Genomic DNA, 21,238 nt, shown 5'->3' on the forward strand with positions numbered 1-21,238 from the left:
TGCATAAGCAGTTTTCCCACAAAAAGTTCCAAAGATTCAGTCAGTTTATTCATCTTATGGAGACCACCCACTCCTGTTCTAATCTATACTCATATTTCTGAGTCCTCAATTTACTTTATGCTACTCTCCATGTTTCCTGAATCCCATTTCTTCCTTTCTTGGTTGAGCTCTTATTTTCCTAAAACCAGTCCTCCAGAAAGCTCCACAGAAAGGGTGTATAGTAGGTACATTTTTAGAATCCTTATTGATTTAAATTTTCTAGCTTAAAAGTTATTTCTCTTCAAAATTTGAGGCATTTCTCCTTGCTTTTTATCATTTAAATGCTGCTATTGAGAAATATGTTTTTCAGGCAGAAAGAAAGGAAAAGCAGGAAAGTGCAATGTCTATATGAAGAAGCAAAGCTTTTTCAGAAATTCTCAGATTACTTCTCACTGACCAGATCTATGTCAAATGGCCTCCCCTAGGTGTAAGGAAATATACAGAGGCAAGTCTTAAATTGGGCACATTTCCGCCTAAATGATATCAGGATTCTGTGAGTAAGAACAAAAATAGGATTGGATATTAGATAGGCAGTGAACAATGTCTGCTGAATTTGGTTTTGATATATATATTTTTTCACTTATTATTTGACATTTAAGGTTGTATTTAATTTATTTGCTTACAAATAATTTCTTTGCTGTGCATTATTTGTATACACATATGTGTATACACATTATTTGCATACACATATGCATTTGTAATATGCAAAATATGCATATTACATTATTTGTAATGCAAAAAATGCATTACAAATAATGTAATAATTTATTACATTTGAAATAAAATCCCAGAAATGAGATTATTGGTCAAAAAGTACATTTTATTCCACCTTCTGTTGCTAAATTCTTTCAAGTTTTCCAGTGTCAACTCCATGAAGTTTCCTATTCCCTCAAGTTTTACCAATGCACAGTTTTATCATTAAAATAAATTCTGATTTGATAGGTATATAATGGGGTATCATTTAAACTTACTTCTTTGATTACTAATGAGGTAAAACATTTTTATTGTTTCTCTTTTTATTTTTCATATGAAATTTTATTTTGTCAGCTGTTTATTCATATTTTGGGGCCATTTTCCATTAGAAAGTTCATCTTTTTCTTAGTGATTTAAAACCCTTTATAATCACACGTATATTTTACTCTTCCCAGTAGCAGTTGTCTTTGGATTTGGATTGATAGTCAAGCTCAGAGACTCAGTATCAGGTTTACTTAGGTTTGAGAAAGATCTGAGACAGGTCTGTTCAGCATGCAGAGTGACAGCAGAGTGGAAGTGGCATGAGTCTCTGGCAGAGTTTCCAACATCCACAAATCATTCTGCACTGTGGACTTCCATGGTTACTATAAAAGAGGCGGCCTGGGTGAGGACTCTCAGTTCAGAGACACCATCAGCTCTCGGATCCATCCAGTCTTTTTTACCTTGCTAGTTTATGGCTTTCTCAGTGGTAGGTACATCCTTTGATGTAGCTGCATCTCATCAATTAATTAATTAATGACCAAACTCAACAACGAGGTGCAGCCATCCAGTGAGTAGAGCATAACCTCAGCAGGACTCTCATTTAACTTGTATGGGATATACATTCTTTGAATTACTATTGCAGGGAGAACTTGGCCAGAGGTCAAGTCTTTAGGCATCTCTGAGGCTAGAACAAAGGTCAGCAAACTAAGTCCCACAGGCCAAATCTGTCCCCTTACGTAGTTTTGTAAATAAAGTCTTATTGGAACACAGCTACACCCATTAGTTTATATTGTCTGTGGTAGCTTTCATGGTACAATTGCAGAGTAGTTATGACAGAGACTTTTGAACCACAAAGACTGAAATATTAACTAAATAGCCCTTTACAGAAAAATATTTTGCTGACATTGGAGCTAGAAGAAAGGCCACAACTCAGCTGTTAATCCTTTCCTTCCAATAGATGGAGTATTAATCCAAGCTCTCCATGCTGCAAACGTTTTCCCATGTTTTCATTTGTATTTTTATGATTATATGGTATGGAAGTATAGATATTTAAAATTTTTATTAAGTCTAGTTTGTCCTATTTATTTGTTTGTTTCTTTGTTTTCATTGATTTTATACTTAGAAAATTTATCAACATATAAAATTGAGGTACATTGTAACATATTTCTTCTATTTCCTCTTGTTCATTTACTTATTTTTATTTTATAAAATTTGGTGTTTATTTTGGTGTATGGCAAGTCATAATTATCTTTAGCTTATTTTTCACTAAATGATTTATCAATTGTCCTAGGACAATTTATGACTAATTCATATTTTCCCATTAATTGAATATTATAGCCTAACTATCCACCATATTCACACACATGCCCACATACACTGGCTTCCTATTTTGCTCCATTGTTCTTTGTTTCTTCTTGTAACAAAACCATACTGTTAAAGTTACTGATTTTTATTATATGTGTTAATTTTACTAATATATATTATTGCCCTTTTCTTCTTTTTACATTTCCTTAGCTATTCTCGCTACTTTATTTATATAGGTAAAATTTGGAATCATTTTTTTTTATAATTCCAAAAAGTCAATCAAAGGAATTTTTATTGGAATTACATTTTATTCATGATTTGTAGAATTAATACAAGAAAAAAGATTTGTTATAATTATATTATATATGTTTCATTCAGGCTAAATAAAAGATTAGGAAAGATATTCAAAATGACAAAATTACGTCTGTATGCATTTTCTACATTATATACCACCATAATATTTTGTACCTAAATATGAAAAACACATATCTTATATGTTTATTACTCATTTGAGGGTTATTTATTAATTTTAACGGGAAGTAACTGGTACAGACTAATTGCCCTCTAAATTTTTACTGAATGAATGAACAGTAAATATATTCAAAATATCTAGTATACAATTACTACAAATAAAATTAATCTGTACATTATTTTAAGAAGAGTTGACTTAATACCTAGACACTAATCAAAGAACACTAAATATCTAAAAGTTATTAGAGAAAGTCCCAGAAATTTAAAATGTGAAATAACATCTATCGGAACTCCCGATCTATATCTAATTCGAAATGTATCTTTGGTATGTTCTCATATATGTAATCAAACATTGAAAGTATATATACCTGGGCTCTATTGGCATTTACACTTCATTGTGTTAATGTCCATATTTACACTCAGAATTTGAAATAATTATATTTCTATTCTTTCTCCCTAAACTGCATTGTTCATCATTAGAATATTTTATTACAACTTCGACTTTGTCATTTCAGTGACCTGTGATCAATATTTAACATCTGTTCAGAAATTCAGTATCTTTTTTTTAGATTTGTGAACTATAATTGATATACAAAAAATTGCACACATTTAGTTTTTACATTTCGATCAGTTTGGACATATGCATGCACCCATGAGTGATACTATCATCACAACCGAGACACTAAACATATTCATCACCTCCAGAAATTTCCTTTGTTTTTTGTGGATTTTTATTTTTTGGTAAAAATACTTAACAAGAGATTTATCCTCAACATATTTTAAAGTGCACAATACCATATTGTTATAACTATAGGTACAGTTTTTTACAGCAGACCTCTAAAACTTACTCATCTTGTATAACAGAAATTTTATAACCATCACTGATAATCAGGGAAATTTGGACCTAAACCACAAGTAGATATTACCTCACACCTGTTAGGCTGGCTGTTATTAAAAAAACAAAAACATATAACTGTTGGTGAGGATGTGGAAAAAATGGAATCCTTATACACTGTTGGGTGGGAATGTGGAACTGTATAGTTGCTGTGAAAACAGTATGGCGGTTCCTCAAAATATTAAAAACAGAACTACTATAACGTCCAACAATCCCATTTCTGGATATATACGCAAAACAGTTGAAATCAGGATCGCAAAGGGATATCTGTGCCCCACACGTTCATTGCAACATTATCCACAATAGTCAAGATATGAAAACAATCCATATGTCCATTGACAGATGAATGGATAAAGAAAATGTAGTATATAAATGCAATGAAATATTGGCCTTGAAAAAGAAGAAAATTCTGCCATTTGTAACAACATAGATGAACCTAGAGGACATTACGATAAGTGAAATAAACCAGTCACAGGAGGACAAATACTGCATGATTCCACTTATGTGAGTTATCTAAAATAGTTAACTCATAGAAGCAGAGTATAGAATGGTGGTTGCCAGGGACTGGGGGGAGAGGGAAAATGGGGAATTATTTCTCAAAAATTCAGTATTTTAATGATTTAGGGAACATTTTATCCTATTTTCTTCTCTTTTTAAGGCTATGTGAGCTAACAAGATTTGGGTAAATGTTGGGGTTTGTGATAAAACTTCTAAATCTCACCCTTAAAAATGGATGATTATTGAAAATAGTTAACCACAAAAATGCAAAATATTAGCTGGAAGAGGATTTGCGGGTTTATTTGCTGTCATCTGCCTGTTCCATCGTTATCAATTAGTATCCATACCAATAGGTATGTTAGTTTTGTTTTGGTTGCAGCAACTTAAGTCTAAGTGAGAAGTATGTAATGGGATGTCCTACAGGATCCCAAAGACAAGAAATCAGTTAGCCTAAGGAAACAATGTAATTAAAAATTGCAACCATGTCTGGACTCTCTTTAAAATGCTTGCCCCCAAATCAATCTAAAGTTGTGTATAGGGCTCCCACAACCAGGTGGATGAAGGAGAGAAAAGACAGTTCTCAGAAAAGAAGTGCTGGGTAGATAATCTAGTAGGTGTCTACTACATTATTCTCAAATACTTCAGTTAAGAGGAACTCTCTAGAGACAAATAATTGCCTCCTTAAACAGCTTTGGACATTAGAAAGCATAGTTGAAATGCTTTTGAATAGTTTCTAATTATTGTGCAAGTTATTCCTTCTTAAGGTAATTTGAGAAAAAGTCTAAACCTCCTTTATATAACTGTCCTTCAGATAAATGATCAAAGCTTTTATATATCTCTTGTTTTACCTTATCTAAGCTAAATGTACTTACTTCTTTGAATTACTCCTCATATGATATCATTTTAAGTCTCTTAACCAATTTTTGTTGTTGTTATTTTTTAATGAAAGTGTTCAGTTGCCCCAAACTGGAAGCAGTACTCTGAACAGCTCTGAAAAGAGTGGGACAATCACATCCCTTTTTCTAATACAAATTTACTATTAATATATTCACTACTTTTTTGTGTGTAGCCTCCTTTTTCTTTATAGCCATGTTGAAATAAAAACACCATAGTATTTTATTTTTTTTTCCATTGATGAACTATGCCTTTTGTATCTTGTACTTGTGTATTTGGAGTGTTAGATCCAAAATATAATTACTCATTACATGCTGTTTTGCTAAATTAAGTCTATCATTCCGGCCCATCAACATCTCTTTGGAATTTGATTCTGTATCCAATATATTGGTCTCCCTTTCTGACTCTAGCTTTTTTATTTTTTTTTGTCCTGTCTTGGGACTGTCCACCTTAGTCTTTATGATCTCCCTTAAAACATATTGAAGGTAGAGGCAGTGTAATTTGCGACTGTTGGGGAAACTTTATTGATCTCATTATACACATTTGCAGAAGTGAAGTAGACATCTCAAGCTTTGTACAAAGTTTTTTTAAAAAAGAAAACACAAAAATACACATAGCCATAAGATAAATGACACTACAGTCTACATAGACTCTGAAAATCTCCACCATACACTGAGAGAGAAAGGATGTGTAAAAGGCAAGTATATACAGTGGACTATTACTCAGCCATAAAAAGAAACAAAATTGAGTTATTTGTAGTGAGGTGGATGGACCTAGAGTCTGTCATACGGAGTGAAGTAAGTCAGAAAGAGAAAAACAAATACTGTATGCTAACACATATATATGGAGTCTAAAAGAAAGGTCCTGAAGAACCTAGGGGCAGGGCAGGAATAAAGATGCAGACATAGAGAATGGACTTGAGGACACAGGGAGTGGGAAGGGTAAGCTGGGATGAAGTGAGAGAGTGGCATGGACATATATACACTACCAAATGTAAAATAGATAGCTAGTGGGAAGCAGCCGCATAGCACAGGGAGATCAACTCGGTGCTTTGTGACCACCTAGAGGGGTGGGATAGGGAGGGTGGGACGGAGACACAAGGTGGAGGAGATATGGGGATATATGTATATGTATAGCTAATTCACTTTGTTATAAAACAGAAACTAACACACCATTGTAAAGCAATTATACTCCAGTAAAGATGTTAAAAAAAAAAAGGGGGTATGTATGACCTAGATCTTTGCCACATTGTAGCACTCACAATCTCCAGCTTAAATTCTTCCCCTTTACCAGGACAAGCAGTGTGGCATGTTATCAGGAGAACTAATTCAGAAATTTTATAATCCTTTTGTGGATCCAATTGTGTCAGCTAACATGTGCAGCTTCAGTAAATTAGCAGAAGCCCTCCTGAAGACCAGAGTTCTCCCAGTATCTTTGTGCAGGTGTACTACTCTGAGCAGTGCACAACCTCCCCAAAATCCAGTATCAATTCACCAAAATAAGGTTGACATCAATATTATATCATATATATTGGAACTAGAGGGAGGGTAAAGAATGTTCATGCACAGAAGACCATTGAACTATAATAAATGTTTATATTTTATCACATACTGTTCCAAGTACTTTACATGTACCTTGTTTTACCTTATCCAAGATAACTTTTTGAAATGTTATCTTTAACTGTCTTCATGTTACCGATGAGGAAAATGAAGTAGAAAGAGGTTGTAACTTGTCTAGGTGCCACAGCTAGTATGATGAAAGAATTAGGATGTGAACTAGGTAGTTTGACTTTATTCTTTTTAACCAATACACCATACTGCCTCTTTGTATTAAAAAAAAAAAAAAAAAAGCCTCTGAAAATGCCAGGGGAATGGGTACAGTAGGTTTATGGTAATCAGTATTGACCTATGCCTCTTAATCTGGTCTCTTAGTCCATTGGAGTAATTTCTTCTAATTCCCCTCAATACCATCAGCACATTTAATAAATATGATCTCTCTATATCTGTATTCAGGTCTTTATATGGCTGCCGTCAGTTATTTATAAAAAGGATGAACATGACTTGGCTGAAAGTGGAGCCCTTTTGTTCAATATTAGAAATCCTTTTCCATGTGAATAAGCAATTATTTAAGTTTTTTTGTTTTTTTTTTTTTCCTAGCTCATATCCTTCATCTTATCTAAGGGAACAATCAGATACCTTACTTGCTGTGGTTCAGGTACTTGGGATCTTCCACATTTGTCTATATATTAGATTTGTAACCATTTCAAAAAAGAAATAAGATTATTTTGAAATTACTCCCATTACAAAATTGATCCAAGACATTGCAATCCAATTATAAGATCATTATATGGTGCTGTGGTTAGTATCTACAGTCTAAGTTGTGAACTGTTAGTAGAACTTAATTTTGTTATAGAAGCAGAAATTTATCAATATGTTAATGAATGAAATTCAACATTCTCTTGTTTATAACTAGTATTAAACTGTGTTGCCTGTAGCTACTGTTTTACTTTTGCTACCGGAAAATCAGAAATAATAATACTATTTTTTAAAAAATCAACCACAGCCAAAAAAGTTTGTGAGGAAATAGTGGCATTTTATTTGTGTCCTTTGTCTTTGCGATTGGAACTTCCCCTTAGGGCTATTTTATCACACTAATTGTACATCTGTAGGCCTGCAGTGTATAAATTACTCATTCTTTAGCCTTTGGTAATCAGAACCATGAGGTTTTATTATGTTTACATATATCAGATAAAAGGCTTCTGGAGATCTATGATGTTTGTGTAACCCTCACCTAAATTTGAAAATAATTATATGTAGTGCTATGAAACATTACAGATGTTAGCAGTGCATTTTGTTCCTAATGAGGTTGATATATTAAAAGGCCGTTCCTTTGTATCATTTTTGCAAGGACAAGTCCAACTAGTAAACGTTGGTGCTGACTCTCCACAGAGGGCCATAAGGACCATGGAGCCAGCTCTGACTAATCTTGGAGTTTCCTGAAAACTTGTCAAAGTGGCCATTTAAAAAAATATTTTGGAAAGTATTCCTCTATACATTTATATTTTGGAATCAGTTATATATTGACCAGCTGTATTTCGTATTGCTGCTCACTGTCAAGCAGCTTAAATGTCTTAAGCCTACTAAACCTTAAGAAACAGGATCATCTTTATCTAATTATTTGTGTTTCACCCTGTAAAGCTTTGTAGGAAAATCAAAATGGTGCTTTCCCTCATCCTTTGCTTTGCTCTTTAATCTGACCCTTTACACTTAGGACAAGGGGTCTGGAAACTATGGCCCACTGGCCAAATCTGGCCTTCTGCCTGTTTTTATACAGCCCATGAACTGAGAATGATTTTTACATTTTTAAATGTTTGGGGGAAAAAAAAAATCAAAGGAAGAATAATATTGTAAGTAGTGAAAATTATATGAAATGTATGTAAGTAGCAGCAAGAAATGAAATTCAGTGTCCGTAAATATATTTTCATCGGAACACAGATTGCTTTGTCATTACATTTTGTCTATGACTGCTTTCATATGACAATGGCAGAATTGAGTAGTTGTGACAGAGATCACATTGCCCGCAAAGCCTGAAATATTTATTACCTGGCTCTTTACAATAGAAGTTTACCGACCTCTGCTCTGGACAATCTTCCTGTCCTTTGTAAGATTTTAAGCTTTCTCTCTGGACAGATTTTTCTTCTTTCTGTACTCCAGAGAGATATTTTTCAGTGCTCTCCTGTCCACTGTGAGTTCAAACAGCCCTAAAGCATTGGGATATAGTAAGAAAGTAGGAAAATATTTTATTTTTGCAAATTATTTATTTGGAGATGACTGGTCAAATGTTTGCTCTTATTGATATGTATAAGATAAAAAATTTTAAAGACCACTGCCATATATGTATATCATAATCTGTTTTCTATAAAATATTAAAGTATGCAGGGTATTAATTGGCAATATGTGAGAAAAAGTTTCAGAGTCCTGTGGGTTTGTGAGATAATGGATTATGGAAAGGTTGACAGATAGGTTTAGTACTGGATGTCTTATGGCCTTTCATATGCTTAGGGTGCATTGTTAATCACCAAGAGGAGCTATAACTTTGATGTTTTCCCAAGGTGGTATGGTCAAAGAACTTCCCATCCATACCCAAATATCCCAGCAAGCACCCTTGGGAAATGTTTCATTTCATAGGACATTTAAGAGCATTAAATTTTATTGTATATGTGAAAGCACCGAAGATATTGTAGAGCACTATACAAATATGAGGTATCGTTTGGAGGGACTTTTACCAGTCTTGGCACCTGGACAAGCATTTAAGTGACTGAATTAATTGCTACTTAAAATATATTCATTGTTATTATTATAGTTATTTAATTAATTAATTTTGAATATACTTAAAGTCTGAACATGATTACAGCCCAAAGGAAAACTGAGCACTGGATTGTTCCTTCTAACCATCTAATGATCTCTAAGGCTACTTCAGCAGGCTAGTGGTAGACTCTCAAATTAGTATTTTAGTCAGTGATGGAAGATTTTGATTATAACATCTCTACCAGGAATCAGTTTATTTTTAGGTCAACCTGTAAGAATATTTTGTGGTTATATCCAGCATTTGCATCTGCCCACCACTTTGCTGTTATGATTTTGATTATACCATTTTCAGAATTAATAACTATTATGATTAAAGTAATTCATTAGGTAATTTAAATGGTGAAATTCTACAGTTCATGCTATCTTCTGAAGGATGAGTGGACAAGAAAGTATATTATCTCAGAATACTAGGTTTGAACCAACTGACAAAGCCATTTCTAGGGGAAGAAAAAGTTTTCCTGGACCCTTGTAGGGTCCCTGGCTGGGTCCCTGGCTGGGTTCTGAAAGTTAAACTGGCAAAGACAGATTAAGAGACGAAAAGCATACACATTTTGTTGAGTTTTTACATGTACACAGAATACTTCACAAGAGCATGAAGACCCAAAGAAGTGGCCAGAGCAGGAAGATTTAATACGTTTTAGACAAAGAAACAATAAATTTGTGAAGAACGGACAAGACAAAGCAGTTTGGACTAGGGGGTAGTAAGTGGTGAAGAAATAACTAGGAAGTTATGGGTGAGTTTAACAAGGTTTGTTTGTACAGATTTCTTGGCCCCCAATTCCCCATCTCTGGTATAAGAATGTCTCCCTCCTCCAGGTACAGGAAGGGTACTTTTCACGTGAAAGTTGTATAACATGTTTCAGGACAAAAGGGTGAGAGGAATGAGGTCAGCGTGACCTTTCTGCTTCTGCCATTTTAAACAATTTCTTCAGCTTAAGGTGTTAAATACGCCAACGTGCCATATTTTGGGGTAGCATGTCCCTGAAACCCATCAAAGCAAAGACTTTGCCATTCAATTTTCTTTTTTACAATAATGACTAAAAAGTGGTCCTGATAATTAAAATAGAATGCTACTATGAATAACACATTCTGAATTTCAGAATTCTCAGTTTCTTTGTTTGCTTGGTTATTTGTTCTTGTTTTATTTTATTCTAATTTGTAAAGCCTTTCCCTATGAAGCCGTATCGACCACCTTTTAAGTGTAACATGAATGATTATTACTTATGAAACTAAAAAAAAAAAAAACAACTTGAAAAAACTAGAGGACACAGGAAGTTTTTCAAATGTCCTTCAGTTTACTTGTTTGCATTTCCTCAGAAGAGACTGGTACAAAGCAGTTTGGAGTTTATAATAGCTGTGAAAGCATTTATTGTTCCAAGGCTAATTTTAACCTGTGATAAAGATTGCTTTTTGTATTCAATTGAATGTGATATCCAGTAATTGTTTGTCAAGGCTAAGTGCTGTAGGACATAATACATTTTTTTAAATTGTGTTTTGTAATTATAATGCAAGCATCTTTACGGCCTAATATATGAAAGAATGTTATTGAGTTGGGGTGTTAAATTATGAAAAAATAGACTTTAAACTTTATTATTTCAATTATTAAATCTCATGGCTACTTAACTTACATTTAGGGGAGTTTGACTTTGTATATTTGCTCAGATGAATGATTTTTTGTTAGCTGATTGGTTTCACAGATTCTTGGCAGAAATAAACTTCTTTTTTTCTCCCTCATATTGCGTCTTCTTATTTTAGTCAGTAGAATATTGCTGGGGAGGATTCCCTAAGATAGCCACAGCATGTGGTTTTAATATGAGTTTGAGATTATCCCAAAATCATAAATTTGTGTCATGGATGGAAAATGTTCAGAGAGTAACATTTCTAATCTGAAAGATTTGCATGTTGAATGTTTTATAGTTTTAGGATAAATGACGTTTTGCTATCCTAATCAGTGGTGGCTGAAACTGATGGTAGGGATCATGTCATACAACCTCATTATTTTCTTAGAGGGACGCTAGAACCAGTATTCTCTAAAATATACAGGGCTCTATATCAACAGAGGTGTTAAGGTTGAGGAAGAACACACCAATCTTAGAGTTTTAGATGGCTTACTCTAGAATACTTCCACCATGAGGTCTGCATCCTATTAGTTTTTCTTTTTCCTGCTTGATATATTTTTTTGTTTTACTTTTTTTAAAACCATGAAACATAGCATGCATACCAAAAAAGTATGTGTAATTTAGATATATAGTTTAAGTAATAATACAATGAGTTTATTATTTCTCATTTCACAAGTTAAGATGTAGAATATAAGACATTTCTGTACCTTTGACTCTATGCACCCCTCCTCAGTTGCATTCCTTTCTCTTTCCTCTAGAGGTAGTAACTTATATTTTGGAATAATCACTTTCTTACTTTTGTTTATGTTTTGCCACATATGAATCCCTAAATGGTATATTTAGTTTTGCCTGTTTTAATACTTTATATAAGTATGACCACACAGTTTATATTGTTATGCTTTTCACTTATTGTTTAATCTTCTGTTTTTCGCATTTATTTTAGTTGAATTAGCATTAGTTCATTCATTGTCACTGCCATATACTATTTGCTCATCATTCCTTTTATTTGAAAATGTCTTTATTTTATCCTCATTCTTTTTTAATGTTTTATTTATTGATTGATGTATTTTTAATTTGGGATCCTCATTGTGGTGGCTTCTCTTGTTGCAGATCACGGGCTCTAGGCACGCAGGCTTCAGTAGTTGCAGCATGCGGGCACAGTAGTTGTGGCACGTGGGCCCTAGAGTGTGTGGGCTTCAGTAGTTGTGGCACATGAGCTCAGTAGTTGTGGCACATGGGCTCTAGGGCACATGGTCTTCAGCAGTTGTGGTGCGCAGGCTCAGTAGTTGTGGCTCATGGGCTCTAGAGTGCAGGCTCAGTAGTTGTGATGCATGGGCTTAGTTGCTCCGCGGCATGTGGGATCTTCCCGAACAGGGATCGAACCGTGTCCCCTGCATTGGCAGGCGGATTCTTAACCACTGTGCCACCAGGGAGGTCCCTATCCTCATTTTTGAGTTATAATTTTGAAGGTATACAGTTATTCTCAGTCAACATTTCTTCTTTATAGAAAATAGATTACTCTCTTTTGACTTCCACTGGCACTGTCAAGAAGTTCACTATCAATCTGCTTTTCCTTGTAGGTAGTCTTTTTAACTTTGGTTCCTTTTTATGTCTTCTCTTTGCTTTTAGTGCTTTATTTACTACAAGGTACTAATTTTATTTATTTATTTATGAAGTAAAATTGACTTACAATATTATATTAGTTACAGGTGTACCATGTACTGATTCAATATTTTTATACATTATGGAATGATCATCGTGATAAATCTAGTTACCATATGTCACCATACAAAGTTATATTATTGACTGTATCCCCTATGCTGTACATTACATATCTGTGTCTTATCTATTTTATGACTGAAAATTTGTACCTCTTAATCCCCTTCCCCTATTTTGCCCATCTCCCTATACCCCTTGCCTCTGGCAACCACCAGTCTGTTCTCTGTATCTGTGAGTCTGTTTCTTTTGTGTTGTTTGTTGTTTTTTAGATTTGACAAGTAAGTGAAATCATGCAGTATTTCTCTTTCTCTGTATGACATTTCACTTAGTATAGTGCCCTCTAGGTGCATCCATCTTGTTGCAAATGGCAAATTCATTCTTTTTTATGGCTGAGTAATATTTCATTGTATATACATGTCATGTCTTCTTTATCTATTCCTCCATCAGTGGATACTTAGGTTGCTTCCATAACTTTGCTATTGCAAATAAAGCTGCAGTGAACAGTGGGCTACATATATCTTTTTGAATTAGCGTTTTTGTTTTCTTTAGTTAAATATCCAGAAATTGCTGGGTCATATGATAGTTCTATTTTTAATTTTATGAGGAACTTATATATTGTTTTGTGGTTGTACCAATCTACATTCCCACCAACAGTGCATGAGCGTTCCCTTTTCTTCACATCTTCAACAATGCTTGTTATTATTGTCTTTTTGATAATAGTCATTCTGACAGGTATGGGGTGATATGCCATTGTGGTTTTGATTCGCATTTCTCTGATGATTAGTGATGTTGAGCATCTTTTCGTGTGTCTGTTGGCCATCCATACACCTTCTTTGGAAAGTGTCTATTCAAATCCTCTGCCCGTTTTTTAATCAGGTTTTTTTTTTTTTGTAATTGAATTGTATGAGTTCTTTATATATTTTGGATATTAATCTCTTATTGGATGGGTCATTTGCAAATGTCTTCTCCCATTCAGTAGACTGCTTTTTGTTTTCTTGATGGTTTCTTTTACTGTGCAAAACTTTTTAGTTTCATGTAGTCCCATTTGTTTATTTTTACTTTTGTTGCCCTTCCCTGAGGAGACAGATCCAGAAAAATATTGCTAAGACCAGTGTCAAAGAGCTTACTGCGTATGTTTTCTTCTAGAAGTTTAATGGTTTCAGATCTTATTTAAGTCTTTAATCCATTTTGAGTCTATTTTTTGTATGGTATAAGATAATAAGTCTAGTGTCACTATTTTGCATGTAGTTGTCCAGTTTTCCCAACATCATTTATTGAAGGGACTGTCTTTTCCCCATTGTATATTCTTGCCTTCTTTGTTGTAGATTAATTGACCATGTAGGTGTGGGTTTATTTCTGGGCTCTCTATTCTTTTCCATTGATATAATGTGTTTTCCTTGAGTTTTTTGGTGTCCCTGGAACTGAAGACTGACATCTTTCATTAATTCTATTAAATCTCTGACAATATATATTGAAATACTTTCTCTTCTGATTGTCCCCATTATCTTCTTGTGAACTCCAGTTAGGTTTCTCCTTTAATTCTCAATCTATGTTTCATGTCTCTACCTCCATCTCATTTGTCTGTGGTACCTTTCAGGTAATTTTCCCAGATATATCATCAGATTGACTACTTCTCTTCATCTATGTCTAATCTCTTATTTACCCCAAACTATTAAGGTTCTTTTTTTTTCCCCAATTATTACTTTTTTATTTCTAGCAATTCTTTTTTTTTATATTTTAAATTTTTATGGTAAGTTTTGAATTTCTTATTCTCTGATTATACATTCAAGCCTCTTTTTTATTTTTCAAACGTACTAAACTTTTACATTCCATATTTGAAAATCTCAGTATCTGTGGGGGATTTTTATTTTGCTTTGTTTTGTAGATTTGATTTTATAGCTTTTTCTTCCTACTGACTTTCATTTATGATGCCTTTTTTCCCCTCATTTGATTAGTAGAAATCTATGGTGAACTCACATCCCTGGGGTAAAATTTCCTCCAGAGAGATTTTGACACTGCTTCTATTAATTATCTGAAGACACTATGGCCAAGAACCATTTCTTTTTTTTTTCTTTTGCGGTACGTGGGCCTCTCACTGTTTTGGCCTCTCCCGTTGCGGAGCACAGGCTCCGGACGCGCAGGCTCAGTGGCCATGGCTCACGGGCCCAGCCGCTCCGCGGCATGTGGAATCGTCCCGGACCGGGGCACGATCCCGTGTCCCCTGCATCGGCAGGCGGACTCTCAACCACTGCGCCACCAGGGAAGCCCCAAGAGCCATTTTTAAACCAAATTTTCAACTTGTGGTTTTGGGGGCCGCACAAGTTTGTATTCTTAGGAGAGATATTTTTTTTTCTCATCCAATATTTAAGCTCAAATGGACACATACCCCATCATTACTCTGTAGCTGTTCTTTAGCTCAGAAAATGAGAGCATAACTTTTTGTTGGTGCTACCGTTATTTGGAGGCTTCTTGTCACACGACCACCGTGCTTGTGCCCTGACTATGTGGCTCTCTCAGATGTTTCTAAGCCATCAGAACTCAGGCTGTAGGCCACCTGGGACTGGCAGAAACCTTGAGGGTAAATATCACTCTACAACTGGTTTGCCTTGTGGATCTCTGCTTGGTTGTCATTTCTGATCTCTGAGAAATTTCCTTATTTTGACACAGGTACAGTTGTGCATCTTTTGCTTTTGCTTTTTCATATCCTGTCAGGTATTTTTAAATGCGCTATATTGTGAGGGCTTTCTCTCAATATCTTATTAATCATAATGCAAAGATGGAGAACTCCTGTCTGATTCTTTTAGATGTCCCCTTCCTTAAATAATAGCCATTTCATTTACAGTGGCTTCTCAAGTAAGACCACAGCATTTATACAAGTTTTATAAAAAGTAAAGTTTTTTTTTTTTTAACATTTATCATTTTCAATGAAAATCCTGCCCTAATACTTGAAGATGTTTAATAATTATTAGAACTGACTCATGCTTATACCTTCACAGCTGCTGTTTTGGGCCCTAAAAGATTTCCTCAAAGCATATCACATGATCATCTTATGAGCAGGCCAGCAGAAATTTCTAAGTTAATTACAGTTTGGCAGAGTATATCCAAAACCTCTTATCTGAACAGTGAACCCAATAATTTAATCAGTCTGTCTGCTGATTAATCACGTTCTAATCCATCTGATATCAGCACTGAAAAAGCTCTTCATCTGTTTCTTGTAAGACTTATCTCTGTGAATGCACAGCTGCTGTGAGCTATTGGTATTAATAACTTGAATAAGAGACAGAACACAATGGATTCTCAAAGCCTGCAGAAAGAAGTTTGAACTCTTTAAAACAGTCATTCAGGACTCTCTAATTTGACCTAACTCTATGCAATCTTCCCATCCTAATTTCCTGTTGAGTTCCCAGCTTCAGCCCATGCACAGTTGCCTGAACTTTCACTTCTACTTTGTCTCTAAAGTTGGTGAATTGATGAATGAATAAATATTTATTTATCAAATACCACATGTCAGCCATGTGCTCTATTATGTCATGTAATATCCTACAACCTCTCTGTGATATAGTGAAGCCATTTTGATAGATGAAAAAGTCAAAGAGGAAATCAAATTACGTTTTAGTGTCCTGTGTGCAAAATTATAAACTCCTTAAAAAGGGGCAAGAGGAAAGACAAAAGGCTACAAATCTGTGACCCAGAATTTTACCGGTCAGACACGAATAAAATTCAAAAATTAAATCTCCATATTTGTGCAGTGTGAGAAACCATATCTTCTAGATGTCTGACACTATCCAGGAGGAGGAAGACATTTGGCCCCAGGTGTGCACTAAGAGCATGTGAGTAAAATTCCTTCCTTGACATAGACATTCAGTCTATTTAGTTTCTGTTCATCATTTCCTTTTTAAGCCTAATCAGGTTCTAAATCGTTTCCCTAATTATTCTACTGCACAATGTGCTGTTGTTTGTTTGATTTTCCTCTTGCTCCCTCCACTGTCTTCCCTTCCTTACATAGGGTAGCCATTGGTCGGTTCTGTCCAGCCCAAGATTGAGATTAAGTGCACCCCAGGCCATTTGTGTTGACAGTCGTCAGCACACCAGCACACTGGAAATACAGAATTCCCAATGTGTTCTAAAACATGAGAAGGTTTCAAAGGGTTCTTAGGACTTTGATCTTGCAAAGTTTGGGGCCACAGGAATAAGAAATGGATTATCAAGGTTGATTCAAGACTATGGAAAGTTTAATTTCACTAAATGATAATAATTTTGTCTTTTTGCAGCCATTTTCCAAGTTAATGACACTTTATGAATGCCCATATCGTAATTTCTTCTTTCTAAGGTGAACCTGCATAGACTAGTCCTAGGTAGAAGACTTGTTTAAAAAGACTACTTGTTCAGCTCTCAGTTACTACATCTTTGTTTACATGAGCATCTGTGTGAATCCTGCTTAATTCTACCCTGCTAGATACAGTTAATTAGAGAAACGGTGACTATCAAACCCAAGTTAAGCATGTCAGAGTCTCTGCCACAGGGGTCGGTGGACCTGAGAGATTACAGGTTTTGGGGAGAGACTATACATCTTGTAACTTGGGACCTGTCAACAGGCCTGTGTTCTATCATAAGAACTGAGACAGAGGAAGCCCTCTGTAGAAAGAGAAAAGAATGAAGAGATATGCAAATAGAAGCAGAGAAAAGAGACAGAGAAACATTCCTAACATTCTGGCATTATGTAATACATTTCTTTTCCTTAAAGCTCATATGCCACATCCCACTTTTAAAATTTAAGTTGTTCAGGTTGATTTATTTTTCTTGCAACTAAAATTAGTACTAATTATTATCATATACATCAAATGTTAAATCACTAATAATTTTATTACTCATATCACATAAATACATCTAGATTCTAGTCTCGTCTCTAATGCTCACTAGAGCTGTGCAACAGTGGACAAGTCACTTTAATTTCTCTAAGACCTGGTTGTAGCATTAACTGCATGATGATAGAGTTGTGAAGATCAAATACATGATCTATGTGGAAGATCTGTGCTATACAAATCTAAATTACTATTGTTTCTGCATTTTCAACACCACTGTTTCTCTGATAAATTATTTTGTATTTGTAGGATAACGTTGTTAATCTTATTTACTGTGATTTCCACGTGGATAGACAGCTTTAAAGTTCCTTGACAAATGGGTAAATTTTGTCACTAATTTAGGTTTTGTTTTGGTTTTTTTTTTTGCGGTACGCGGGCCTTTCACTGTTGTGGCCTTTTCCGTTGCGGAGCACAGGCTCCGGACGCGCAGGCTCAGCAGCCATGGCTCACGGGCCCAGCCGCTCCGCGGCATGTGGGATCCTCCCGGACCGGGGCACGAACCCGTGTCCCCTGCATCGGCAGGCAGACTCTCAACCACTGCGCCACCAGGGAAGCCCTAATTTAGGTTTTTGAGCACTATCATTGTATAAGATACTAAGATGGAAAATTGATGTATTAAGAACAGATTCTCATCCTACCCATGTCACCCCTCCAAAACAACCAAGTGGAAATTATTCTGACCCTTATAAAATTTATTTTATGGAGTAATCAAATATTAATATACTTAGTTCATGAAGAAAATAAAATGTTAGAGGGTTCTTTCATAACAGTGGAGTTGCACTAGAAACTGGGCCACTGTTGAATTTTATTTTACTTTTTGCTATTACCAGGGTAACAGTATGCCAGATTTATAATGATGAAATCATATTATGTAACAGGATATTTGTTGTTAGATTTATCTGTAAAGTGAGTCTACTCTTTTATGGAATAATGAATACTTAAATCCCACTTATATAGAAGATGATATATTTTAGAGGATGATCTTTCCTGCAGTGCATTACATTTTTGAAATTCTAGTTATTAAAACCAAATAATTAAAAGAATTTTGGATAAAAAACAACCAATTCACAGCAGAATCTTGGAAATTAAAAAGGAACAAATATCCCTAAGATTTAAGTTACAGGTTTTCAGGTAAACCAACAAACCTTTAGCAATAGCTTATAATAGTATTCACTATGCTAGCACAAAGCTCATTAAACAGATTTCTCATTCTACCATGTGTTTCTACAGTTCAGGAATAAAGGTTCTTTGAAACTGCATATCACTAATACTTTTAGAAAGCCTTTGTTGCCCCTCATCTCCAGTTTCTCCCCCAGCATCTATCTACTCCAAAAAGTAACAAAAGTAATTGTTTTAAATTATTCTCTTACTTATTTTTAATTTCATCACAGAAATATGTTTTAGGTATCATATTCTTTATTTTTTTACATCTTGCTCTTTTTCACTCAACAACATATTTTTAAAATTCATCTGTTGTAGTATAGTAGCTGTGGTTCACTGTGCAAATTTTATTTTTCATTTTCAGCTACCATTTTTAGACCCCAATTCTTTTCCTAGTTTCTTACCAAGTCATCTCTGCAAAGTTTCCTTTTCCTATTCATTGAGCCCATTGTGACTATCTTACTCCAGCAGTAACCATGGAAACAGCATGTTTTTTTTTTTTTTAGGATAAGAGAGGTCAAGTAAATGAACTTAAACAAACAAATATAATCAGCCTATTTACCATTTCAGTCTCTTTACTAGTGCTGAAAAATCACTATCATCACTTCAAATGTTAAGAGGTCACTAGCACTCCATTTTATAATGGTAATTACAGAATCACATGAAGCAGTGATATCACCTAATGATTTCTTATAAATAAACATCAATTTTTTAAAATGTCTGAATATTGCTAATGTACTGAACACTAGAACTATGGTGATTCATCTTCTTTGTTATAGAGAATAAACTCTTATCTGTTCTAACTATTCTTGAATATGTTTATTTTGTTACATTAACTCCCTAAAGCAATGCTAATATGATTTAGCTGTTAAATATTAAAGCAAAATATCATCTTGTAAAATCATACTCAGATTCTAGTATTCCCAGGTCAAATGCTTTAGTAAGTTATTGCCCAATTATTGAAGCTCTAACTTTAATCAGATAACCAAGGATAATTTGTTATATCCAAGTTTTCATTCATCTTTCACTTAATTTAAAAAGTCTAAGTCTCAAGTCAGTGGAGAAGGTTTTTGACAAAGTAGTGGTAAATATGACTGAATTTGGGAAACAAAACCTAGAATAAAATTTATATTATTGATTTATCACTGGATGACCATATTGGAATTTTAGCACTTTAGTTGAATTTGGAATATGCTGAACTTTTTAATTGCTGTGATGGTAACTATTTACTCATGGATAGTTGACAAGTTATACACAATAGGTGGCTGTAATCTGGGCCATTATTAAGGATCTTTTTCTTTGCTTGAGTTAAGGAGAGAGAAAACTGACCTGTATAGAGAGGCACTACCTGTCATAAATCAACATAAATGAGTAAACAATCCCTGTCATACAGTAGATAAAACTTCCCTTTGATTTGCCTTGTACTTCCTGTTGGATCTTGGTTAAAGAAATCATTAATAATCCTCCCACAGTATATTTACAGTTTAACATTGGATTATAGTAGAGGAAATAAAACAATCCCAACATTAACAATAAATTTAACTCACAGTACACAAAATCTCTAGTGGAAGAATTTGAGGTTTTAAGGTATCACTGAGGGAGGACATTTGAAGAACGAAGCATTGACTTGACTGTCCTCCAATTAAATGTTGTCATCTTATTGACCCTTTTGGCTGTTGTGAGTTCTTGGCCGAATTGTTATTAGGAGGAATACTGTAAAATAGCATATGGTTTAAAATTCCTGGACTATTGAGATTTTCCTTATTCAGTATAGCTGTGATTCTTCCACTCATCTTTTTTGTTTTATGATATTAAAAAGTTATCTACACATTCTATGAAGATATGGGCACAGCCTAGGGCACAGATATAAGAGGGAACTATAGTTGGTTAAGGTCCTGATAGGAAGAAATCATCTTATCAGGACTTTAACCTAAGAAATCTCTTAACCCAAGAAGTCCTCTAGGTGGCCATCAACCAGGTTAGGAATTCTTATCCACTTGAACTGGAAAAGCATAAGAGTTGGTTTATATCTGAATGGGGCCATTCTATTTGGATCCTAGAGATCAGATAAATCCAGCAACTTAAGGTCAACAGTCAGAAAGGTCTTAGAAGCTACAGGGTGATCAAGTTCAAATATGCTTTCTGTCATCAAAGATCTGCAGTAGGCTAGGATGGGGAGAAGTGGAGTAATGGGCAATCTGCATCACTGCATGCTGGTATCGGGATCTAGCCATAGTGTGGGGTGGGGGACTGTATTCAAAGAAGGTGTCCCTGAGGGATCAGGGGAAGCAAGTGAATGGTCTAGTAGGAAAGGATTTAAGCAAAGAACGAGTTCCTAAAATTTGACTATAAGCCCAAACTCATTTGTTTGTTCAGCAACAGAATGAGGCCAGCAACAAACACCTTATAGTTCCTGCCTCAGGACAAGACCTATTCTAGTGCCTAGGGTTCTAG

At 34.7% G+C, this 21,238-nt stretch overlaps 1 protein-coding gene across 2 annotated transcripts in view; it reads left to right on the forward strand.

The window, feature by feature from the left end:
* The window catches only part of DPYD (dihydropyrimidine dehydrogenase), an 803,004-nt gene that overhangs the window by 442,295 nt on the left and 339,471 nt on the right, over positions 1 to 21,238 (forward strand). The window contains exon 14 of one of the 2 annotated variants that reach the window (XM_082832405.1): positions 7,964 to 7,993. The exons of the other annotated variant lie outside the window; for it this stretch is intronic. Within the exon in view, the coding sequence (XP_082688531.1) occupies positions 7,964 to 7,978 (15 nt within the window). The 3' untranslated portion in view covers positions 7,979 to 7,993. Of the gene's footprint in view, positions 1 to 7,963; positions 7,994 to 21,238 lie in introns of those variants that run through there. 2 annotated transcript variants of the gene reach the window in all.

The sequence above is a fragment of the Leucopleurus acutus genome, assembly GCF_964270905.1.
Source record: "Leucopleurus acutus genome assembly, chromosome: 2".
Taxonomy (NCBI): Eukaryota; Metazoa; Chordata; class Mammalia; order Artiodactyla; family Delphinidae; genus Leucopleurus; species Leucopleurus acutus.